The sequence below is a fragment of the Seriola aureovittata genome, chromosome 4 (genome assembly GCF_021018895.1).
Source record: "Seriola aureovittata isolate HTS-2021-v1 ecotype China chromosome 4, ASM2101889v1, whole genome shotgun sequence".
NCBI lineage: Eukaryota > Metazoa > Chordata > Actinopteri > Carangiformes > Carangidae > Seriola > Seriola aureovittata.
This window is the reverse complement of record NC_079367.1, coordinates 13497345-13524008: the sequence shown is the minus strand read 5'-3', so window position 1 is coordinate 13524008 and position 26664 is coordinate 13497345. Positions and strand designations below refer to the sequence as shown.

Sequence of the window (26664 nt, the reverse complement as noted above, 5' to 3'; positions counted from 1 at the left end):
TCAGAATAATAACATCATTATGATGACAGTGGTTAGGAGGAGGATGAAGATGAAGAAGAGGAGGAAGGAACAAGGTTGGCATATTTAGAAACTCATTTCCCTGGGTTTTACAGGGTCTCCTACTGAGGCCAGCAGGGGCGTGTGATATGATTGGTTAGATGGTAAACGAGCTCTGACAGCGTTTTAATCTGACCTGATGGAGTGAGCGGACATCCAAGCAGAAAGAGAAGGGCGGGGGTGGGAGCAGCAAAAGAGAGGATGGCAGGAATGCAGACAGAAAGACGATGACAAAGATGAAGTGACGCTCAGTATGTTCATATTATTGCTAAAATGTGACGGAACACACTTGCTTCCATCTCATGAACCCACTCAGAGCAGGTGCATTGATTTGTGTACATCAGGATTTGGGAGTGTCACTTTTAAGCGACTGTAGCATGTAAGGAATCTGCAGAAGTTTAAGTTACAGCCTTATTGATCACTTAAGTGAGATCTGTCCTCTGTATTTGACCTTTGTTCCAAACACTAGGAGCAATGGGCAGGCACAGTGCATTGCTTCCTGTGGTCAGTGCTTTAGATAAAACCAGTAACAAGAGTACCCTGTTAACACTTTACTTTAACCCTGCTAAGCTTTTGGACTGATGCTGGGAGCAGACAGACTCTGTAGTAAGAAAGCACATACAATTTTACTAACAGCCAACTGTTCAGCTGTGAAAATTACCTTATTTATAGGCCCTTATTTTGAGTTGGCAGAATAAAGTCAGATTTTGGATTGGACTTTGGCTACAGCACCAACAAAGCTTCAAGTATTTTTGTGTGTTAAATACCCACTGTAACAAGCCTTGTAACAAACTCGGTTAAGTCTAAGGAATATTCAGAATACTTCACATGCTGTATCCACAGACTCACTGGTATGGAGAGAATTCTGCTCAAAGAATTTCAGATTTTTTTTCATTACACCAAAAATAAAAAGCAGACAACTTGCTGCACAACGACCCTGTTGGGGGCTGTCTGGGACCATGGAGACTGACCATTCACACAGTTTCTGGCACTTTACAAAGATAAGGCTATATTGGGAAAACGTTAATAGAGTTATTAAAAATATTCTGGGATAAGAAGTCACAAATACTTGTGCTGTGATGTATCTTGGAAACATTGAAGGTACTGTGATGAGAGAAGACTTCTGCCTGACCAAAGCTCAACTCGCAGCAAGTAAGAAAGCCGTTACCAGAAATTGGATTCCATTCCAAATCATAAACAGCGGCTGGAAATTATCCAAGACATTTTTGAGAATGTTGAGAGGACATATCTTTTAATAGTCAGAGAAAATACACTGAAAAAGAACTGGAAAAAATTGAACATTTATATGAGACGCGACACTGACTAAATTAATGCCTAATCACAATAGTTGTATGAATATTGAAATATTATATATATATACTATATATATAAACTCTATTGTTATTTTATTTTTTATTTGGTTATGTACGTATGTCTTATTTGTGTTGATACTGTTTATATTCTTGGGAAAACTCAATAAAAATTTGAATGTGATATGTAAACAGTGTTCATCAGGATTGGAGTTGCGTCTTCTTGTGTTAGCCCTGTCACCCAAAACCAAATATGCTGCATTCATCAACATCAAACTGCATTTCTATCTGTGTTCAAGATATTTGCTTGACAAATGGATTCCTTAGGTCTATAAATTTACCTGTAGTAGCTAAATGCCTATGGTGCATTTTTATAACAAATTTATTTAGGATAGGGACAACATCACATTAGACCCATACATTTAACCTGAGATGACTGAGTAACGAAATGTCATTCCTTTTATCATGTCAATTTAAGTTCAGGTAAGGACTTCAGAACAAAAACAGATACTGATGGAGTAAATGAGGGTGTAAATAAAACCAGATCACGTCATTAAGGGAGCCCATTACTGTATATGTCCGATTGGAGCGTTTCATCTAAGAAAGAGCATCTAAAATGGTTCTGTGTCTCAGGGGTAATGAAAGACAACTATACTACAGAGAACAGGAAAATGGATTGGCAGAGGACAATATGATGAACAACATGTCTGCTTCTAAATGTGTATTCCTTGATTTGTTTATGTGTGTGCGTGCATGTGTGTGTGAATTTAAAAGAGAGGGGGAGGTAATAACTAGTGTTTGGCCTTGGAGTGAAGTTGGAGAACACGTTTACCTACTAGAGGCCGATGGAGTGCGGTTGATTCAGATAAGACATGAGAGAGTGCAGAGGCTTGCATGTTCAAGTGTGTGTGCTTATATGTGCACATATATTTCGCTACCGTTCAGGACATGTGCGTTGTGATGTACATGGATGAGCTTCGGAAGTGACGTCCTTGATTTTGATTTTTTTTTCATGCCCGTGTGAATGTGCATGTGCGTTTGAGGCAGTGTAAATGTGTGTGTAGTTGTGTCGTATGTGTTGGTATGCAACAGGCGAGTCATTCTATAGCGGGTCATGTATCATCTATGATAGCCAACAGATTGCCTCTGCAATCCTCTGTGTGAAAGATTAATGGCATGCTGTTCCTCTTTTTCTCTCTCACACACTCACACACGCACACACACACACACACACACACACACACACACACACACACACACACACACACACACACACACACACACACACACACACTTCTGAGCTATGCAGTTTCTCTTCATTCAATGCACCTAACAGAAGTGTGTGCACAGGAGCTTGCACGTGTTTTCTTTTTTATCTTTATGGGAACTAATGGAAGATAAAGATGTTTCCCGTAGGTCAAATCTCAACTTAATTCTTAAAATTTTGCTTTTTGTTACTGATAGTAATCGCATCTAGACATACCTGTCGACACAATTGCCACAACAAAGCCCAACACACACACATATGGGAAGATATGCCTATAAGAAATACAGACACAAACCACAAAGAACAACTGCCTGAACCAGTGCTGGATGTTGATTTCCTGCCTTATCAAGGCTGTCTTCCCAAGTTAAACAACTGAATCAGTCAGTCAAGCAAGTGCCCCAAAACCTGTTTACCTTTAAGTAACAAAGTGCTCTAGTGGCTCTAGCAAATATGACGGAGGGGTCACTATGGAGATGTTATTGTGGAGTGACAAAGTCTGTGCAAGGAGAAGGTCGGGTGGATGGAAGAGTCAACAACATCACATTTCATCAGCAATCAACCATCATCATCAGTGTTATCTGTCATTTACAGCAGGGGGTTTCAACTGGTTTTGTCCCAGGGAAAACCAAGAAGCAACTCAGGGACCACTGCTTTGGCGGATGTTTGTTTTATTTTGCACCAAGCTTAAAATTAAGGAGGATAGACCTATACAGGCTATTTATTTGCATGATGATCTTAGTTTCTCTATAAGCTGCGTTTTAACGTCATCAGCCATTTCCACAATCCGACGTGCGTTTTTAATTTGTTTGCACAGTCTTCACTTCCCATGGTTGTACACATATCCGCAGTTGCTGGCAAAATAAGTTGTTCGGCGATTGTGTGGGGTTTTTTATATTGTGCAACTCTAAGCGCCACCTGGTATGAGGCTTTAAGAGCATTTTCACTGCTTGTTGCACTGTTTTTCATGAGTGTCTGCTGTCCCTTAAAAATACGCAGCATTTCTTCAAAATACTGGATAGGCTTGCCTTTCAGTGAACTATGGTGGGTCTCCAGATGCCGCGTTAGTTTTGAGGGCTTCATTGCTTCATTTGACAGGCGTGCCGAGCATATGAAACATACTGGAATCTCATCTCCTGCTTTGTTGGTGGTGAAAGTGAATCTGAGTTTAATATACTTTTCTGCATCATATTTTCCTTCTGCCAGTCTCTCCCTCTTACGTTTCCTTGAGTCCTTCTCTTAGGGGGCTGGTTCTTCAGGGGGGGCGTCTGGTTCTTCAGTCTCCTCTGTGACTGTCGTTCCAGCAGAGGCTGCAGTCTCAGCCTGCTCTGCAGGTTTTTTCCTGACAACGAATCGGTCCATGATTTCCATTTACAATTTCACGGACCACATGCAATACCGCCACTGACCAGAGGGCAGCGGACCACCGGTTGACAATCCCCGATTTACAGCATGAATACAATCGTTCACTAACCATAACCATGTGTTTATTATTGTAACCATAATGACAAAGGCCCTGTAATCTAACCAAGTAGTGTCTAAACCTAACCAAACCATAACCATTGCTTTGTCATAACCTAAAACTATTTCCTGCCGATTGGAGCATCAGATCGGAAAACGCCTCTATACATCGTTATGGAGTGCATGAACAAAGTATTGAGCATTGTGTTGTTTAATTTGATGAATTTGTTGAACTTTTAGCTCATAAATCTATTAAAAACTTGAAATTGTTCAAAAGTTGATAACCGAATACCTGCATAACAAATAACATTTCCATCAGCCTCAGCTACACTTTTTGTTAAGTGGTAATAAGCAAATGTTAGCATGCTAACATGCTACTCTCAAATGGTGGTGTAGATGCTTAGTCTTTTACAAGTAGTAGTTTTACAAGCATCAATCAATGTAATAATGCGAAGATGGGCTTCTAACAGGTGGTGTTTTTTTCTCTTTCTCTTACAACCTGAGTTCTGCTAAAACCATCATCTCATTTAAATTAGGGCTTAAAATGTTATTGATTGCTGTGGCTTTCTATTGAATTAAATGTGTAACCCCTTTTTAATCTTTAACTATTTTCTTGCTTTTGCCTTTTTTCTGTTTTCATTTTTTATTAAATGTAATTTTAATGTCTTATTTTTTTTAAAGTATTTCTATGCTTTTGCTTTTGTTTCGGCTTTTACTGTCATTTAAGTGCTTTTGTTTCTGTTTTTATTGCCATTTAAATGCAATTTTAATGTCTTCTTAGTGTTTAGATTTTACTGTATTACTATGCGTCTGTGAATCACTTTGAATTCCCTTGTGTTTGAATGGGGTGGTATAAATAAACTTGCCTTGCCTCCCAGAAAAATGATGGAATTATATTTTCAAACTATTTCGGACACACCAGACATCACGGGTGGCATGTGTTCCATTTGATTATGCAAATCATGAGCTTGTTAAAAACTAATTTCCTTGTTTGTTAAGGCCTGCTGACAGGGGAAATGCAACACTTTCTGCTGCTCTCTGATTGGGGAACAAACGAGACATGTTTTATCAAGTGATGATGACAGATATGTTAATAAATGCTGAGTTTGTCGGTTACTAGTGTGTCCGATGTTTCGGTTAACCAAGGCATGAATGTTTGATTAGGACACAATAGAGGATCAGAAGGACACTGAAAAAGTTTCTTCTGGTTCTCCTCCTTGTCTTTCATCTCTTGTATCATTCTCTTACATGGACGAAAGGTGTGAAAGAAAGTAAATTGACTGATTGATTGAAACAGCCGGAGAGACTCTACGGTAGATGGAGGCAGAACAAAGGGCGTGAAGGCAAACAGACACACATGGAAGCAAATCAGATTACCAGATTAAAGATTAAAGGTGCAACAGGGAGATAATGGAAGGCATAATAAAATAAAACAATAAGCGGGATCATAAAAGTGAAGAAGAAAAGAAACGAGACACCTAGGGTGAGTAGAACAGCGAGAAGATTATTTGTGGAATTTATACAAAAATTTCATAAACACAGGGTTGACTGGGTTCTAATCAGTGACTTTGAGAGTAATCATTAATTAGTGAGTAAGCTCCACTGCTCAACTGTAGTTAGTTAGTCATGCCATTAGCTGGATCTGTAGCTACCATTAACTATTCAACACACCCACGGCCATTTACTCAATACTTACACATGACACTCACACACACACACACACACACACACACACACACACACACACACACACACACACACACACACACACACACACACACACACACACACACACACACACACACACACACACACACGAGAAGTGGGCTGTAATTTCAGATGTTTATTGACTGAGACAGATCCAATCCTTCTGGGATGTTCACTGGTGATCACTTTATCTCCCTGCCCCTCTCCTGCACTTGCTCTTGGTCTTTCTCAATGTACACCCTGTCACTTTTCTGCCATTTATTCATTTCCACTTTTTAAAAATTCCACTCCCATCACCTAACTGTCCGTCACTTTGTTCCCACCTTTTCATGTGGCGACCAGGTCCATCACCGATATTAAGGACTCAAAAGCCTGGGCTTGAAAAATGACAGGTGGATGGTGCAAATGCCACCTCAAGGTCACTCTGACAATGAGTGTGAGTGTGTGCGTTCATGTCTGCTGCCTGCCATTACCTTCTGCTTGATTGGAAAGGTGAAGGGAACACAAGTTGGTGTGTCTGCAAGAGACAGAGCATGCAAGCTTCTTAGAGAAAGAAGTGTTTCATGTGCCACCACATACAGATAGACAGATAGACAGATAGATAGATAGATAGATAGATAGATAGATAGATAGATAGATAGATAGATAGATAGATAGATAGATAGATAGATAGATAGTGGGAGAGTTGAGTAGGAGTGTGTGTTACACTGTGTCTCCCAGACTGCAGAGATGACTGCAGCAAGGAGAGAGGGACCCACACTGAATATCAATGGACCTACTATTGCAGCTCAATACACAATACACAACACACACACAGTCTCACCCACACACACATATACACAGCGTATAAAGTCAAACAACACAAGTCTCAACACATGGACCAGTTGGCCGACAGGTGCTCATGAAGGTTATAAGACAGAGTGGGACGACAGATAAAACAAGAAGAGGATGTGTACTTCCTTAAGAAAAACACAAATAATGACTGTAAAGCATACAGACACAAACGCATTCAAAAATCAACATATATAATAGACAGGAAGGCATTCAATGCAGTCTGTTAGAAAATCTCTTCTGGTAGAGGCTGCCTACTTTCCATTTATTCCCAGCTCCACAGTAAAAGTCAACCTCAACACTGCAGCAGTTACCACACTGCAAAGTACAGGGTGTTTTCAGATACTTGCAGATCAGGACGTCTAAGTCAACTCCAATTAAATCAGCAGATCACAGGACTAATGTAAAAAAACAAAACATAAATAAAATAGCTGATTAATTCGTACTTTGATACTTTCATTGCATTGAAATCATATAGCGCCAGTTCAGTGGTGCATCCTCATTTCCATTTAATTCTTCACCATTTCCACCTTTTGTAGTATTTTTAAATACTTTAAATACTAAACATTTTAATTTACTTGATCATTGACGCATACAGGGAGTGAGGTTCCACTAGCCTTAATTCCCATGTAAAATTGCACCTGTATTACACACCGCACAGAAGAGTGTTATGCTCTATGATTGATCAAAAGAGAAATGATCTCCAATTCTGTGTGTTCTTCTTTATGAGAAATTAGTTCAGTGTGTTGTTTGTAGACATTGCTCTCTACTATGTTCTTAATGTAAACACTGGCTATTTCAGCTACAGGAAACTTGAAGGAGTCGTACGGGCAGCAGGGACATGTCTTGCTATTTGATAATAGCTTTGTCTTTGTTGGAGCTACAGCACATCTCTGCTGTCAGTGAAGTTGGCATTATGACTTTACCTGCCTGCAAAGGTGAACAAAGGAATGGGAGATTAAAGGAAATGTACAGAAGGGAAAGAAAAAATGATATGGCATGATGATATGCATGACAGGTCTCCCTTTCTAAGGACTTGATCTCGTGTTTCTGCGGAGCACACTCTTACAGTGGAGGCTCATCCATCACACGGTTTTATGGCAGAAAATTCTGGTCTGAAGGCTTATTTAATTTCTTTATCAATTAATCTGATGAACAACTTAATTTAACTCTTTGAACATGACCTCTTTTGAGTTTTCTGCCTCTTCTTGCATAATCATAAATTGTGTCATTACTTAGGCGTTCCAGTCACTCAGTTTATGTGGACTGGTTTTATGTGAGTACGAGGTACAGTCAAGTGTTTGATGTCTGAGCAAGTCAGTCAAGCCTCATCATTCCCTGCAGCACACACTTAAGCCCGGGGAGTGATGATAACAATTTTCCCTTCCCTCAGACTCCTTGACTACAATCAGTGGCTACAGGTGGATGCTGGGGTGGAGGTGAGGCTGATTAAACGCTGTACCTAAGCAGAATGGTGGTGGTGATGGTGATGATGATGATGATGATGATGATGATGATGATGTAGCAATGCTCACAGTGAGTGGTGTAGCAGTTTAAGTATGACAGATTAAACAAGACGAGTGCGCTGGGAATGTGCTGCAACGAGCAGAGAGTGTAATGAGTGCAGCATCACTCCATTTGTGTTTCGTTTACATTCGCCTCAGAGCCATTGAGAAACACTGACAGGTGTTGTTCAGGCAGGGAGCTTTAGTCATGTCATCTGACCTGGATGGTTATCAATAATGACAATGACCTCTGGAGACCCTGTAGAACTAATTGTATCCTGCATAGTCTTAAAGCCTCAGTATTCTTAAAACAAAACCCTCTCCCTCAACACTGGAATTTGGGGAACTGCATCTGACAACTTTCCGAATGTCCATATGACAACAGGACATGCATGTCCACTTTTAACACAGCGACTGGTCAGGTGTGTGGAGATGAGAAAGGCAGCTGTACAGCTAAATGCAACACCATGATTGACCTCATGACGAGACTATCCAAGTCTTCACTCTCATCGCCATTTACAGTATATGATTCATTGCATCTCACCCCTCTCTTTCAACGCTCTAGCTTTTTAGACATGGTCAGATATCATGCGCTATGAATTAGTTTGCTTCAAACATACTGAACCCTTTGTTGTACAGTGTGATCCTGCTTTTTATTTCCTATGCTGCCATCAGTGAGGAAGAATCATGTTCACAACACATGTAGGTGGAGGGTTAATTGAAAAAAGTATCAATGAAAAAATAAGTCCTGAGCGGTGACTCCAAACCACACTTTCATTTAAAAATGAGTGGGTCTGAAATGTTGTGTATTTAATTTATGGTTTGGAGTCAATGTTTGAGCATTATTTGTTTTGGTAGCCATCATTATGTGTTTTCACTTCTCCACCACAGCCTCCTCCTCCTTATTATGGAGCAGTAATTTAACTTATGTTTGATAGAATGTCTCTATATTGCAGTTAAATGCTATGCATCTCCAAACCTCTGCTGTGCACACACCAGGGAGTTTCATATCACAATTCAAAAAAAAGTGTTTCCATCAATTTACTCCCTGATCATCCTGGAAACAGAGTCACGCCACTGAATACCGCTGCAGTGCCAGCCTTTGAATCGACACGATGAATTATTATTGTAGTGTTTTTTATGAGAAAGACATCTGAGACGAGAAAAGTTTACATTGAAACCTCTTTTCTTGTTTGAAAAGTCCAGTAAAGAAAACAAAAAGAACAAGAAGAAGAAAAAGTGTGTAAATGACAGATTTCGCATTGTAAGAATATAATCTGGCATTTATGACTTTAGTAATCCTTACCCATAGAGGAGTTGTGCTGTATTGGAAGTGACAGGGGGGGTGATTTACATGATGAACACTGACTTCATGTTTAGTATCACATCATTGAGTTGACAGCTGTAGCTTATGTGCACACATCTATAACAGGACCTGCAAGTAACAAAAAGGTCTGCATGTGTGTTGGGTTGTTGTGAAACTGCGCACTGGGTGTTTTTTTCCCGCATATGCGTGTGCAAGCAACGTTAGTTTGCAAGGCCTCTGTGTATTTATGTGCACATCGTGCGTGATTGTGTGAGTGTGGCTGAGTGCAGGTGGTGTGGGCGTTTTCCATTTTGTGTGTTGGGGCTAGAATTAGCCTGTCAGTCACAGTAAAGTGGGGAGGAGTGGGAGACGACAGGTGTCGTGGAGGGGGGAGAAGAGAGAGAGTGAACGAGATGGATGAGAGAGCAAAAGAGAAAGGCAGAGGAGCAAAAGAATGGGGACAAACAAAGTTTGGGCGGCTGAAGTTTTGTACCGTTCTCGAACGAGAAGTGCTAATTGGAATGCAGTAAACATGTTTGAGAGCAACAACAGAAGTTTGTTTAGAACAAATAGAAAGTTAATGAAAAGTATGAAGTTCATGTCCACACTGACAGTGTTTTCATTATAACATGTTGAACCAGTGCGCACATTAAGGGCCAAACAACTGATTCTGATTAAGGTCACTAAAAAAAGAATTAGCTCATTATCCTGTTAGAGGCACAGAATCAAAAACGTGAAACAAAACTGTGTGTATTAAAAGTAAATCTGCATTTGTAACTACTCATCTTTGTCCTACAGCACAATACGAACCACCAACTGCTTCTTCTCCACCTCTATGATGAAGTGAGAAGTGTCCATTCACATATCTGCAACCCATTCTTATTATTGTCTCAAGAACATTTTGCTGAACAGCTCACACTTTTTCCTTCTTTCAGCTCATCACCTATCACTCCTTTCTGTCATTTGCTTTGGACGGACGCTCTCCCAACTGCTCCTTCTCTCCTTAGATTTGCTCCCTAAAGGTCTTGAGGATGACGGCCATGAATATTTCACTAAACTGCATTCTCAGGTTATCAATAATAAAATGCCATATTCTTATAAATATTCTAAAAATACAGCTGGACTCTGCCTCTTCAGTGGTACATTAAAAATTCATACACACCTAGAAAACCCGCTAAATCTCCCACCATTGCGCACCCATATGGACATGAACCGCTGGACTGTGTGCAGGTGGTTTCTTCTCACTTTTGTGTTTTTGTGTGCGTGTGTGTGTGTGTGTGTGTGCATGCTTGTGTCTGTGTATGTGCCTTTATAGCACATCTTAAGCTTCTGTAGCACACGGTGTCAGTCCAGTTCAGTGAAAGCCAGTAAAGTGCTAAGAGGTGATTCACATTGTCAACAGTCTGAATCACCAAAGCCTAATACTACAGCACTCTAACATTGCAGACAGTTAGACAAACACACACACACACACACACAGACACACGCACACACACTATTCCCAGCCCACATGCACTCTTATGAACACATCCTGCCTACTGACTCAAATACTTTCATTCTATGTCTGTCTGACTCGTGCATTCACAAATGCTCTCTGTTTGTCTCGCACACTCCATTCCACCTCCCTTACCGTGGTGAGATGTCGCAGCCCTGTTGCATGAAAGCTCCCAGTGAGAACCAGAGGGAGTTGAAGATACCAAACTCGTTGGGCGGTTGGTCAGTGGGGCCCTGCTCCGGGGCACCCTCCTCTGGCTCCTCTGCATGCCACTCGTACGGACTGAAGCGACTCACCTGGGACAGCAAAGGAAAAGAAAAGATGATGGAGATCGTATAGGTCTATAAAAGACAAAAGACTTGTGGAGATATATCAATAGGCCTTATACAGACAGAAGCAAATGAACAGAGCGACAAATTTGTTCAGCGATGATCGTAACGGCTAAATAACACAAACAAAACCAGAGAGGACGAATTTCTAGGAAGAGAAAAATGTTTCCTTGAATATGCAGACACTCTGGTATCACAGGATTAATGCCAACATGACCTCGAAAATGTGAACTTGCATTTCTTAAATCTTTCATTAAATATTTGCATGGCTTGCATACAGAGCTGTCTGTGATGTGGATTCTATGCAGACAGAATGCCTTTAAGTAGCTAATGATTTCCTGGACAAAAGCTTTCTGAAACACTGTAAAACACATTGAGGCTGAGGGGGATAAAGGCGATGTCAACATACTTGAAAAATGATTAACTGCATGAATTTATTGAGGGGTTTTAAGAATCTGTAAAACATCCAGACAGTGTATTCTCAGAAGCATCAATATGCATGATCACTCCAGGTTATTATGTCATCATAAAAGGGCATGTAACATTAAAACCTGCCATGCAAAGAAGAAGTCATCTCATCGCCTCTATCTATATTGATGATGGAAATGTGACTTATTAGGATCACATGCTGTAGCTCACTGACTCTGAATTTAGTTTTTTTTTTTTTACCCTGGAAACTAAATAATAGCGCTACACTTTCATCTCTGAACCCAAGTCTTTAATAACTCTTCCAACTGTTACAGTCCGGTCCACCCAGCTCATCCTCTCATTTCTAGTCTTCAACAATCACTCACCAAAAACAGCACGACGCTGACTCCAATGTAAGCGAACACTATGCACATCCAGATCTCGTAGGCCAGTGGGTCCAGGAAAGAGAAAACGCCTGGTTTAGACTTCTGGGGCTTCTTGATCATGATGGAGATACCCAGAGACATGAAGGGCTTCGAGAAGTCGATCACTTCTTCTCTCACCAGAGTGATGGTCAGCGGGGCCACGGCGATTTCTGCTTTCTGCAGAAAAAGAGGGGGTGGGGAGAGAAGAATGTGTTTTGTGTAGTTTAATGATGTGGTAGTGCAGGAGATTTGCAGCAACTACATGCAAAAGAGTCTGTGAACTCTGATGTCTTTAGAAGGAGAAAGATAAAAGAAGGAGGAGGAGAAATAAAATAAGCAGGTATAGTAGACAAGATCAGTATAGGATAAGTGGAGTTTGAAGCAAGAGCGACGCAGGGAAGGAAATGGAGGAAATAAGGGAGGCAAAGAAGGGGAATTGGTGCTGTGGATGAGAGAAGACGGGGGAGATTGAAGGGGTTGAAAGAGAGAGTAGAGCTGCAGGGAAAACTAGTAGAATGACAGAGAAGTAATTCATACATAGGCATGAAAGTGACACTGCCAGAATATAAATTAGTCAGCAAGCTCATCCACATCTGCATGTGTGCTCACACACACGCACGCGCACACACACACACACGCACACACACACGCGAAATCTGTAAGAGTCAAAAACATCATTCATTCAGCACACTGAGTATCTGTTTCTGAGAAGCTAAGTGTGTCTAAACAGCGTCTGCAGTCTTAACGGAAAAAGAGGCGACAATAACAGCATATCAAATAACCTCCTTCTCTACAAGGAGTGAAGATGTTACGATGTACGGAGAATAAACAGCAAAAGAAAGACAAGGAAATCAGAAGCGATATGGAAAGAAAACAGTGGAGGAGAGGGCAGAAGAATATCAAAAAAACAACAAAAAACAACAACCCACAATGCACAACAGAGGGAGAAGAAATAAATTAGAGCAAGACAGCAGGAGAGACAAAAGTACACAACATGAAAGAAAAGGAGATGAAAGTCACACAGATAAACATAAAGTAAGGGACATAAAGATATAAAGGCAACTGTGAAGAGACGTGGAGGACAAAGTGCTGAAATCTTCCCTATGTGGCAGAGGAGTCATCGGAAAGGACGGCGAGTGTTGGGAACAAATCAGACCTGATTAGTCAATGCAGCCGTTCTGCTGTGTCACCTTCCACTATACGGATTCTGGAGGCTAATTAATTCTGTCGCTGTTCTGCAGCAACGTCTCCACTTTCACTCTTCCGCAAAGTGACGACTGACATTGTTTTCTGCATGCTGATAAAGTTTGCATTGAGACAAGCGATGTGAAATCCCAGACTGTGCAAGGGCGTCAATGGCATAATTAGCACGCTTGCCAAAATTCTCAAGAAATAAGCGTAGCCTTCCAGACACAGCATCTCTGCAGCAGACTGACACGGTAACTAAGGAGACGCAGAGCTCAGAGAGTTAATGTCCAACATGAGAGTTATTTTGAGCCTTCCTCAGCTCAGCGTGAACGACTATGGCAGGGTCACAATAGCTGGATCAAATGAAATTCAATGTAATAGCCCTGCAGTACATATGACCTCTATGAAGATTACAATATTGAAGAACTGTTGCTACAGAAGTGTTGATACAACACATTTTCCGTGCCCAAAATGTGTTATATTGCTGTACTGGATTGCATTGCAGTATGTGGTTAAGTTGAACCTGTTATATTCCCCTATCCTCTATAGTACATTTTCATAAATATTTGAACATATCACATTATGGGTTATTGTGTATAGATTATTGATATGAAGTAGAGATTGAATCCACTTTTTCAAATGGGGCTGTAATTAATTGTAAGACAAATGATAGAAAATTAATTTTAAACTATCATGGTAATCAAATAATCGCTTACCCAGGTTTACTGTAAAACTCATCTTTTGTCTCTGTGCTATTCTCCCTCCTACTGTCAAAAGTTGGGTAAACATTCAACTGACTGATGCTTTGGCAACTACCGACACCAATTTTTTTTCTTTTCTATTGTTTTTTATGAACTTTCTAATAATTTCTTAACTTCAATCCCGTTGTTGTAATACAGTAACCAATGTTTGTAATGTATTTTATCCTGTAAGGAATGCCAGAGACTCTTTGGGTGATGTGCACTATAAATAAACTGAAGTTAAATTGAATTGGATTAACAGCAATTAGAAGACATCATCATCTTTTGGATCTGAGATCTCCTGATAGGAACACTTTTTCTGGCTTTAGATAGAGATAGAGACTAAAAAATGAAATAATTAACCACAAAAGCTACTGACAAAAAAATCAATAAAGTCCAGATATTTTCCATCCAAACTTACCCCATACACGAGCTCTCCGACCATGCCGTTCCATATCTTCGTCTCTGGATCTCTGGCTCCATATTTCCCATCCGGTACGATGGAGATCTTGTATTTGATTCCGATGTGTTTGGCAATCTCTGAAGCCAAGTCCACACAGTATCCCTCGTATTGGTCGTTGCCTTCATAGAGCTCCCAATTCTTCTTTAGCATCACGTAGGGACCCTCCTACAAAACCAGCATAAGGGGAGAAAGACACAACTGTTTGGAGGAACATGACAGCAATGCTTATTAAAAGAAGGGAAATGAAAATTTATCAAGAGGAGCCCACAGTTTGGATTTAAACACTGCACCAGGGAAAAACACATACAAAGAGAAATGACAGAAATGAAAATGATTTCTCTGAAAAAATATAGGTATATACATTTTCAAAAGAAACTTATATTACTTTTTTTAAATTTTTTATCATACACAGAGGGGCACAGCTCTATGCAATACACCAATGCAATGTTGCTGACAGAATTCAATTCTGCTGTAAGAAATGAACCTGAAAACCAACAGATATAAAAGCAGAATTTTGATCAAAACATTAGAAAGCAAAAATATATATGCACATTGTCATGGAAGACTAATTTTACCGTGGATGTAGGACAATGAGGGCAATCTAAAAGTCACACGTGAATGTTTTTAAACTGTTAAAGGAGACGGACGTCTCTCAGGTAACCTATCTTGTCAAGAAAACACCACCAAAACCTGACAGAAACTGCTGCACAGTTCATAAAAAGGGAACAAATATTAGAGCTGGATTTTAAAAGGCCATGTCTGAGGTAGATGTTTTATATCTTGTATTTCTGACTTCCACTACCTTGTTTTATGCCTTTGTCTGACTCTACATGACTCCACTGGGACCTTCACCTGACTGAACACCTGAACAACAACACCTACGCTGAGAGGAGAGAAATGTACAAGAGAGAGGATGGAAAAAGAAGGAAGGGAGGGCGACTGCTGCTTTGATAATGTGTGGTAAGAGGTAAAATGATTGCTGTGCGTGCAGTTAACAAAGATGAAAGCAAGGGCAGAGTTTAATGTTGCCTTGTGAGATGGTGAGTGCATTATGAATGACACACGCATTACAGTGGCTCTGAATTGTACAGAGAAAAGAAACACACACACACACACAAACAGACTTTTGAGTGACAGCATATCCATCAGGAGCAGTGAGTTATGGTTTTATGCCTGAGGCTGCTCATCCTGTAATCCAACTGAAACCAAGCCTATTAAAATGCTATCAAACCCTTTTTAATCAAAGACTAATCTCATCTAATTAATCAAGCAGGCTTTTATAATATCCAACACTCCCAAGCTATGAAACGGTTTATGGAGATCATAAAACACAATAAAAAATGATAACATGTTTTGTATTGAATTCTTCATTCAGGAAATTGGTTCACATTGGAAACAAGAAGAGTGAAATCAAAGGGGATTTTTAGACAGACATGTTTTAAAAGGTGTCAAACGAGCATTAAAATGACTGTTACAGAGGTAACAGAAAATCTTCATCTGGTGTTTAAACTGAATTACATTGAGAGCAAGTGAAGAACAAGACAGGCAGAAGGTTTAAAAAATCATACAATTGAAACTGAGTAACACAAACAAAACCTACAAAGGGAAGCTGGATTACGAAATTGATTTTCTTTCTCTATAGTAAGTAGTTTGAAATGAAACCATTACCTTTCATACTTGTGTATAACCAATAGGTAAACTAGGGAGAAATTATTTTCTAAATAAATAGTCAATGTACTAAAAATATTGTATGTAAAAATATTTGTCACGTACTTTAGTTTGTGACCAAACACCTGCAAAACTGATTACATTCCCTCTGTTTACTGCTAATTATCAAATGTCAGCATGCTAACACACTAAACTAAGAGAGTGAACATGGTAAACATCATGCCTCATAAACATCAACATGCCATCGTTGCCATTTTGACTATGTTAGCATTCTGAGTGAATGAATGTTGATTCTTCTTGTTTTTTAAATCCAGAAAGTTCAGCCTCATTTTCTACCTAATAATTCACACTCTGTTCACACCTGGCATTATCACGTGTCTCCGGTGGACAGCTCTGAGTACAGGTGTGAATGCACCCGAGACGCTACGAGGACGCACTGAGGACGCACTGAGGACGCATGTGAGATCCAATCACTCATTTGGACGACATTTGGAGGTGGTCTCAGCGACATGTGGTGTGAATGTAACTAGACTGACGTCCTCTGCCACAGTCTAATTAGTCCTACCACAGTTTCATAATGAACCAAAAATAGTTTTACACTTCTCACAGTGTTTCTCATACAGTGATTTATTTGTGGCTGCCACAATATCAACATTGACTGTCACATATTGATTTTCTATTTTTTTTTTTTTTTTTACTGTTTCAAATGACTAAAACCGTATTTCATTGCGGAGCTGTGCACAATGCATTGATTCACTCAGCCCCTCCTCCTCTCTGTCTCTCATACACACACACAAACACATTGACAATGGACCCGTTTGTCATAGTCAAACTGGCTAAAAACAAAAACGCATTTGGTCTTTGCAAACAGAAATTACGCACGTTTATTTGCATATAGAGCGGAGAAGTGAGATCCGATCACAGGTGGTTACTCGGACGCATGTGGAGACGCATTTTAATGCCGGGTTTGAACTAACAGACTTAGAACTTTCCACGTGTGAGTGGATGTTAATATCAGGTCTGAACAGGGCCTCAGTTTTCTTCCTCTTTTCGAGTAATAAAAATAATCTTAAATTTACATATGAAAGGTTGAGAAAGAGACACACATTTTAAAAGAAACAAAAACACCCAAAGCAATACATTACCATATTTCTCAGAAACCATTATTCAGTCATCATTATAACATTTGTTAAAACAAAATACACGTCTTTGAAAAACAACCACACAAATAAGAATTCAGTTCTTCATTTAAGCTGAACATTTTTCTCAAACACTTCATCACCAAATACAAAAAAAAAAAACTGGGCCCATTGTGTTCAGTGTCAGAATATACAAAAGCGTTTCTCCTAAAATGTCATTATCAGAGCCATTAGCAGGTCCCGGGGCGCTCATTCCATTGACTCAACATGAATCATAGTGTTAATGAACAGCAAAACATTTCCAAGTAAATTCCCTCTAATAGATCAACACAGCCATCAAGACCGCTCTGGAGAAGGGATCAAGACGAAAAGAAATTAAGATGCGAGCAGAAAAACATGTTTTAAAGTACAACCCCGCTGATTTAAGAATGTGACCTATATAGCGAATGATTACATTTCTTTTTTTTCAATTCAGTTTTTACTGTTTTGCAATCATAAACTTTTCCAACCAAATAAACTGCGCAGAGACCCACCAAATACTACTGACAAAAATGTGACTTTACAGTTTGTGAGAGAACATGGTTGAATTTTGTGGCAGAGATTACTTGGTGCCTTTCCTCAGGTGAATGACACTAAGCTGCCTGTGACATTTGGTGCATGCTTCTACAAAAACAACTCCATATGAACACAAAGTCAAAGATAAAACAGAAACTTTCTACAAAATAAAAGCAAATTAGACTTTATTATGGGGGGAATATTTAGCTCAGGTTCTTTTTAAGCAAGTCATGAAGAATGAATGATAATACTGTAACCAATGATGTTAGTTAAAAAACATTAAAATGCTTCCGTACTGGGCAGACTGTACAATGAAATGCAAATTCAAGAGTCTGGAGCCATGAACAGACATTTTTTTATACAGTCCTTTTTTTTTCTACCAATCCATTAGGTGATAGAAAACACCAGCTTTATATATAAATATAAAACATACAATAGATCCTGGGACAATTAATATTAATTTCACAGTTATCATGGTAAATTTTAAAGGAATAGTTCAACCTTTTGGGAAATATAATTATTAGCTTTCTTGCTGAGCGTTAGATGAGTAAATTGATTCCCTTTCTCATATCTGTTTGCTAAATACGAAGCTACAGCGAGAAGACGGTTAGCTTCATTTATCACAAAGACTGCAGGAGTCTTGTCCTCGAGTTTTGTCTTCACAATGAGACTGATAGGCAAACTGGCAGAGGTCACTGCCCCTAGCTTAGACTCAGGTACAGCACATACAAGAAGAGTGGTAGACCAGAAGTGTGTTCACATATTGATTATCTACTGATTCTCTGATTGGTTATAAAGGTTAACATTAAGATATGTTTTGGGGCATATTTCAACTAAAGAATTTTGTTTTTAAAAAGTTACATACAATAGCTTTAAAAACACAAACTATAACGTTGTAATTAGTGAGCTTTAAAGGTGCCAATAAACAGATTTTTGTATTTCCAGTTTTCATGCTAAGCTAAGCTAACCGGCTGATAGCTCCAGCTAGATATGATCTTCTCATCAAACTCTCAGCAAAATTAAAATCCTTTAAACATATTCATTCACAGCTATAATTTGCACCGGAATGTAAAAGATGATTTCTGATTTTCTCCATGTCAGAAGCACAAACAGGTGCTTTGTATTGATTATTGACCTCCACATATCTGATGTCTGGATTCTACAGAGGAAAATTGTGATTGTCAGGAGCCATAAAAAATTGAAGTGCTTTTTTGCTTAATTTTTCACCTTAAATCAGTGAATCTCAAGGGGAATAATTTCCTTAATTTGTCTTAGCAGAATGCAGCCATCTCTGTTTCCTGCTTCATCAAATTACCCACAGGTTTATCATGTTAGAAAGTCAAGTGTTTGAAATCAGATCAGGCTACTTTGTTGAGTTAATTTAGTACAATGTAAGCAACTATACATAAAGAGACACACACATACAGACACACACATACCAATGGGAGCTCTGCCAACAGTGGCACATTTTCACTTTAAAGGATCCTTGGTTTATCAGTTTGCCCCAGGCGCTTTTGTCTCGGTGTGAAGGTAGTAATGCCAACGCTGTGTGTGGTTGTGTTTGTGCGTGTACTGGATGTTAGTGCACGTAGCTACTGCTGGGAGGAAAGCATCATGTTTTGGTGTAATGTGGCATCATGAGTCAGAGCATGGGAAAAAAAAAAGAAAGGTGAAAAAGAGCAGAGAAAAGAGGGGCTAAAGATCAGGAGGTTGAAAGGAAAAGAAAGGGAGCGAATTGGAAAGAGAAATTGGTGGAAAAGCATCTGGAGAGAGGGACGTGTGGTGTGCTGGCTGCATGAAACTACAGAAGAAAGATGAAGGCGCAGATCAGAATACAAACAGAGATAGCTACGGGGAGAATAGACGACAGATAGAAACAGAAAAAAAAGGGAAAGTGAGAAGGAGAGATAAAGAGAAAGGGAGAATATGACAAAAAGAAAAATGGAAAGGAAAGGAGAGAGAAAGAGAGAGAGGGGATGGGCTAAAAAAGACAGATGTAAAGAGGGAAAATGGGTGGGCGAAAGAGGGAGAACGGCTTTGTAGAAGCAAATGGTTGGGGCTGATAAGACATGAAACACTTCACACTGGAGCCAAAAAGGCAGACAGGACTTGCTATGTAAGCCAGTTAGCCAGCCAATGAAAAATACAGGCACCCAACTGGACGGTCACCTAACTGTCCAGTCATTCATTCAGGCTGCCAACTGGACACTCAATCAGTTCAGCATTTAAAAAGCCAGACTGTCACATAACGAGTTAGCCAACCACCGAAACATTTAATCAGCCTGCGGGCATTCATTTAGATGCAGGGGGGAGGCAAGCCAGGCAGTCAGTTAGTCACAGTCCGTTTGATTCAGTCAGTTGGTCAATCAGTTCATTCATTAATTAATTACTGCGGTTACAGTACATAATTATCTATCCAGTCACATATTTGGCCAGTGAGTCAGCATGATTATCTCCCAGCTATTCAGTCATTAAGGAAGACAGGCAGTTCAGCAATCAGTCATTTGACCAGTCAACAGTCAGTCAGCCAATCCACTGCCCAGTCTGTTAGTCACCATGTCAGTTGGTCTGTCACCAAGTCAACTTGCTAGTAAAACAGCTTTACACCCAATTAGTCAGCCAGCCATAAAGACAATCACAAGCCAGTCAGCTGCTAAGTAAGTCAGTTGATCAGGCAACAAACCAGCCAGTCCAAAACATGCCTGGTTGTCTGTCTAACCTTTGGTTCAGCCTGTTAACAGAGTCACCAACCACTTAGTAGATCAACCTGTCAACCTTTTTTAAAACTCCTTCTTAAACCAGCCTACACAATACTTTTTGTTAGTCACAATTTTGGTTGGAGTAGTTGGTTGGTTGGAGAATGTTTTTCCAAAGCCAACATTATGAGAAGCTTGTATATTTTATCTTCTCTTTTATACAATTTGACGTATTTTATAAGATCTTGCAAATCATGTACCGTCTACATATAGAGGAGATATACCATGGAGGAAAGTTTAAAGGCTAATTTAACTTATTAGTAGTCAGATACATCAGAAACAAACTATCGTCATATCCACAGGGGCTGTGTTAAGAGTTAACAAGCCCTGCGAGTGCACATTAGGCAAATTCCAACAGGCTTAACAATCAATTCCTACCAATGCACTTTGCTCATACTGACTTTAAATGAGTAAATGTGCATGTGTTTTATACATGCATGTGTATACATTACTTGAAGGCTTAAGAGCCTGCATGTATGAATGACCAGCAGATAAGCTTTTGTGGAAATGTGTGTATGTACAGTATCCCTTCTCATTTGTCATTTGGGTGATGGCAACAGTGTCACATCAATGTGTTTTTCAGGAGAGTTTTTTGAACATATTATACTTTCACACCTTTAGAGTTAAAAAAACAATTGCAATGTCAGTATGAAAGTAACATCAAACACAGGTTAAAACATAAATAACGGTGTCATTTCAATTTCAAATTTCAAATCTTCCCGCAAATTTTAGTGTTAAATACCCAAAACTAAAAGAACTTCTCCACTTTACCCTTTCATCCAGATGTGAGGATTCAGAAACCCTCTCAGAGCAACTGAAATGCAGCAGAGGAAAGTTGACTGAGTAGGCATGACTGAGTAGATTTACAGAGTGACGGAGCAGAAAGATGAAGATGGAGGGAGAGTGGTATCAAAAGGTGAGGGCTGTAAAATACAGGACTGACACGAACACCTGCCCTTGTGTCACTCTCCTCCCAAAAAGAAAGAAAAAAGTAAAAGAAAACATAGAAATAATTTGTTGAGGTAATTCCTCCTGCAGGTGCTCTGTAGTGTAACAGAGAATGTGGTGGTGATTGTGGTGTCCTCAGAAAGAGTGAAAGAATGTGAATTAACAGGCCTGTCCAATGGTCTGGTGATTTTGCACAGCTGAATGTCAAATCTTGACAGCGGCCACAGAATCCCTCGCAGAGCTCTTGTCCGACTGTGGCTTTTGTCATGGGAGGAAGACAGGAGACGCAGTGAGCAAGGCATCCTGGTGTCTCACACACAGGCTCAGTGCCAACCACTTCTAAACAAAGAAATCATTTCCATACAAAAAAAATTAAAAATCATCTTTTCAAACAAATTAGACATTAAAAAAAGGCATCATGACGAAACGAAAACAGAGCACACTGTGTCCTTGTATAGAGCTTTACAGACACTCAGTCTATCAGTCTGTCTGTCCTCTGTCTTTCCCGAGGGTTTGCAACTCAGGTGAGTCTGCTTGTCAGTCTGTTGCTCTGTCTGCAGACCCGCCATCAGTGTCGCAGCAGAGGCTTCCTCATCATCAGAGGCTGCAAAGAGGAGGAGGTGGCTGAGCTAACATTAGCCAAGGCCTGCTGAGGTCACCATCCACAGAAAAATATGCAGGTGGGGGAGGCATGGAGGTAAAAACGAGGGGCTTGTGGGGGGTTGAAGAGATGGGTGGGGTTAAAGAAAGACAGCAAGGCACGGTGAGAGAGGGAGAGAGAAAGAGAGAGAGAGAGAGCGAAGGGATAGCAGCGTTGGAAAAAGTCAGATGACAGACAGACATGGGAGGGGTGCAAAAAACAGGGAAGGAACAAACTTCGAAAAGATGTATGCGGTATGAATTTAGACTCCCCATTTTACACACTCATCTCTTTTACAGCTACACACAATGAATGTGATTAGAAACACAAGCCAAACAGCCATACGAACAACAACAGTCTGATACAATTTTCTATTAACATAATAGACATGTATTCGAAATAGGTTTTTGTAACAGAATAACAACTTGCCTTTTAATTTATTTGACTGCATTGATGTGTTTGTATTTGCTTGTCTTGGGTCTGGCTCTAGGCACCACAGCACACACTGCAGCAGTGTTTAATACATTGCCAGTTGAAGTGTGCGTGTCTGGAGGTGGGGCTGTCACTGGGGACATTTAGTGCAGCTGAATTCATTTTTCTGAAGCCTTTCCTGCAGCATGTGTGGTTGTTTTCCTCGGCGCAGACCTGACTGGTTACTACTGTGTCTAACCACTGGGGGCACTTTATTATCAAGGCAAAAGCTTTGAACAGTCTTTTAGATATTTGCTCACATCGTGACATTTCCTTAAGTGCAATGACAGATATTTTGGACATACTTATGAGTTTGCTGGATGAAGCAATGTGCCTTGAAACAAAATACTGAACCGCTGAAGCTCAAGCATCTGTGACTTGTTTTTATCTCTGGGCTGAAATTAGTCTTTTGAGTTGCTTTCACTTGCATCATTTTGCATGCCCAATTGAATTAGACTGATTGCATTTACAGGAAGGGGATGGCCACCATAAAAAGGCTGCAGATGGGTGAAGTGAAATTAAATGTAAGCAGAGGATGTGCACAAATCTACCGATTAGCCCTCCTTTATCCTTGTTGGTAGAGGAAAGAGGAATAATTAAACCGGGCTGCAGACTGGTGTCTGTTTGAAAGCCATTAGAAGAGACTGGACTGAGGTCACTCCTAAATGGTGATCTGAGGTCAGTTTTAGATTTGCCTTCTAATGAGACATTAGTGTAATCTTCCAGCTGGACAAGTGCCACTCCCTCCTGGCTGTGCTGTGAGAGCTCTCTTCAACCCGTACAGCTCATCCAGTACCAAGCTGATTTTTTTCTAATTCTGCCACACGGCTTGTATCCCCTGGTTTCCCGACACTGAACACATCTTTTGAGGCCACTAAGGCAAATGAACCCCAGATTTCCATGGCCGTGGTTAATTGGAATTAATTGGAAAGACAGAGATTTGGGTGAAGCTGATCCTTTAACAATGACAATCACACAGTACCCCAACTATGTAGAAATGAAAGCAGTCAGAAGGTACGTTACCATGATGGTGGTCACGACTACAGTCCGGTTCTCCATCGCTGAGCTGTCATTAGACAGGGCATTTTCATTCTGGACCAACACAAGTTTGTCTATGTCGTTCCAGTAGCCGATCTGGGAGAAACAAGAGAGAGAGGATATGAATGAGAGTGACGGGATGAAAATACAGTTCAATCAATCAGTCTTTATAGCACAGTTCAAACAAATATGAAATTTTAGGTGCTTACAATAAAATCAAGATAGAGAAAAAAAAACAATAAAACAGACATAAAAAAAAGAAAGAAATAGAAGCTAAGTGAGATGGAAAGCAAAAAAAGAGTCAACAGAATGAGTTCACTCCAGCAAATTTCCCATTGGAACTGTAGAAGATATTGAGAGATATTGAGCGTGAGCCAAGAACTTTCAATAAACACACATTGCTGTCGAAGGAACACTTGAGAAGCTGGAACATAGTGTTATTTCTTTATTATACAGTAGGAGCTACATGTATGCTTTTTTTTCCAGTAAAGAAAAAAATTATGAATACTTTCAACCGGAGCTTTATCCTCCTACTTTTTGTAATCATGAAGAAGAATTATGTTAAAATATTCCTTATTTACGCCACTGCAGAGTTTTATGTGCCCCCAGGTTGTCTGGGAGCTGCTCCAAAAAGCTATTAAAACACAAGCTGCAATGGTTCAATTGTAGTTATTTGAAGATATTTATGACTGCAGTAAGACAGTTATTAATTAAGAATTATAGAGAAAATTATGCAGTAAATGTTTTAATTTTTAACAATCAACCATCTTAAGGGATACATGCAACACACACTGAAATAGTAACAGTAACCTCATGTCCTTTCAGCAGAGACTGAAAATAACTTTCCCACTGAAGAATCACATTTGCTGAAAAAAATGGCTTTTAATAAGTTGACAGTGGTATGTGTTCGATGGCGTTCAAATCACACATTCAAAGTGGTGTTTATCTTTGTTTCTTAGCCATGCGGTGAGTTTACCTTGCGTGGTCCGTTGCTCTTCAGTTCAAACACGTCCATGGTGTAGTTGACCCTCCGACCATAGTGATCAAACTGAATGTTCCCAGTCAGGCCTTGAATGCGCACCTGGAGTCAGAGCAATAATTATAGTAAGGACTGGTAAAAAAAACCAAAGAAATAAAAGCCTCTGAATGTAAATTCACTGGATGGCTATTGCAGAAAAACAAATTCTTTCAACAAACAGTATCAAAACTATAGTCATAACTATTTTAGATTAAAGACTTGGTTGTGGAGTTAAGGCTAGAATTATAACCAGGCTAAGGTTAGAGTAAGACACATACTGCTTGTTGCAAATATTTATCATTGTTAATATTAGGTTCCTGAGAAGTGATTGGAAGTCAATGCAATGTCCCCATAAGTATAGCAATACAAGTTTGTGTGTGTTGAGTGTGTGTGGACTCTTGTGGCTTCTCCATCAAAGTCCCAACAAGAATTTAAAATACATAAATGTCAGCATGGATTTCTGGAACATGCTCTCCTTTTCCATGCCAGCTGTTTTGCTGGCACAGATACTGTATGTGTGTGTGTGTGTGTGTGTGTGTGTGTGTGTGTGTGTGTGTGTGTGTGTGTGTGTGTGTGTATGTATATGTGTATGTGTGTGTGTGTGTGTGTGTATGTGTGTATGTGTGTGTGTGTGTGTGTGTGTGTGTGTGTGTGTGTGTGTGTGTGTGTGTGTGTGTTTGTGTGTGCGCGCAGGTGTGTGTTTGTGAACATCTGTCTAACTGTTTGCCAACCCATTCACACTAAACCATACAACATCAAAATTGTGCCAACCTGTTTGAGTGCACGCTCCATATCTATTCCTTGGTTCCAGGGAGCAGCTGGATTGGCGAGGCAGTCGCCAGCGTTGCCACGGCGACTGATATCAATTTTCTGACGGCGAAGGGTGCGGAAGGCCTCGGCCATCACAAGGACGCCATCGTATGTTAGAGAAGAGGTATACTGAAGAATAAGAGAGAAAACAGATAGAGGGAAGAGGCAGAAAAAAGAAAAGAAACATTATAATTTTGACGAGTTTGGAAACTGTTTTTGACGGGAAAATAAATACTATTTCTTTGTCAGTCAAAGTACATAGTATGGCAGAAATGAATCCTCTCAAGCAATTAATTCTCAGGTAAAATTTGAAATGAGAGACGCAGTTTCCTGTAAAAATGTAATGACATCCTGACTTTGCTCAGGGTGAATCTTGGGCATAGAATAGCCAAAGCCCCAATTTTTTTTTTTTTTTTTTTGACCAAATACAGCTGAGATATATCTACATAAAAAAATTTTAATTATAGACTGAAAATATGGATTTGGTCATGATTTACCCCTGTTTTTAAAGACTTAACTGATAAAACAAACCTGTAACATCAGAAAACATTAACTTACATTTAGCTAGCAGTCTGTGAATCAACTTGAGAGTCATAGTTTTTTCCAGTCATGTGATCTGAATTTTCGTGGTGACCTCCGACCGTCCTACCTCCATATGCACTAACCTCACCAGAATGTAAACATGCTGACCTGTGCCTCAGTCTATCTCAGTGCTCTGACGTTTATTTTACTTCCACAGTTAACTGCAGTGACCATCGATCAACACCACTGTAAATGTAACATCAGTGTAAATGTGCCAGTTTTAAATGGGCTTATAGGTTTCAAATACAGTCTCTGGGCAGGACGTGGAAGCCATTAAAATGAGATTAAAATGTGTTCATCAAATCATATTGTAAACCCATTCATTAACTCCACTCTGTCAGGAATGGTGGCAGTGGTGAAATTTGGATTCATAACAAGATTTATAAATGTGACTTCATTGGGTTATATTCTAAAACAGGATGATAGCCAAGGACGCATAATTGAACAGGCCTACTGGGCAGAGTCTCTGGTTTGAATGACTGTTAACATTTCTTGCTGGGAACGGTTGGGAGGTCAATCAAACTACTATAAAGGGACTAAAAACAGATCC

The 26664-nt window shown here is 39.8% G+C and overlaps 1 protein-coding gene across 6 annotated transcripts in view; it reads right to left on the bottom strand.

Moving 5' to 3' along the window:
- Window positions 1-26664, bottom strand: part of gria4a (glutamate receptor, ionotropic, AMPA 4a) — a 107066-nt gene that overhangs the window by 22990 nt on the left and 57412 nt on the right. For all 6 annotated transcript variants that reach the window (XM_056374045.1, XM_056374050.1, XM_056374046.1 and 3 more), the window contains exons 8-13: window positions 25494-25661; window positions 24681-24785; window positions 23690-23800; window positions 14448-14654; window positions 12060-12275; window positions 11072-11232 (exon numbers count right to left, since the gene is read on the bottom strand). In XM_056374045.1, coding sequence (XP_056230020.1) covers window positions 11072-11232; window positions 12060-12275; window positions 14448-14654; window positions 23690-23800; window positions 24681-24785; window positions 25494-25661 — 968 coding nt within the window. The remainder of the gene's footprint in view (window positions 1-11071; window positions 11233-12059; window positions 12276-14447; window positions 14655-23689; window positions 23801-24680; window positions 24786-25493; window positions 25662-26664) is intronic.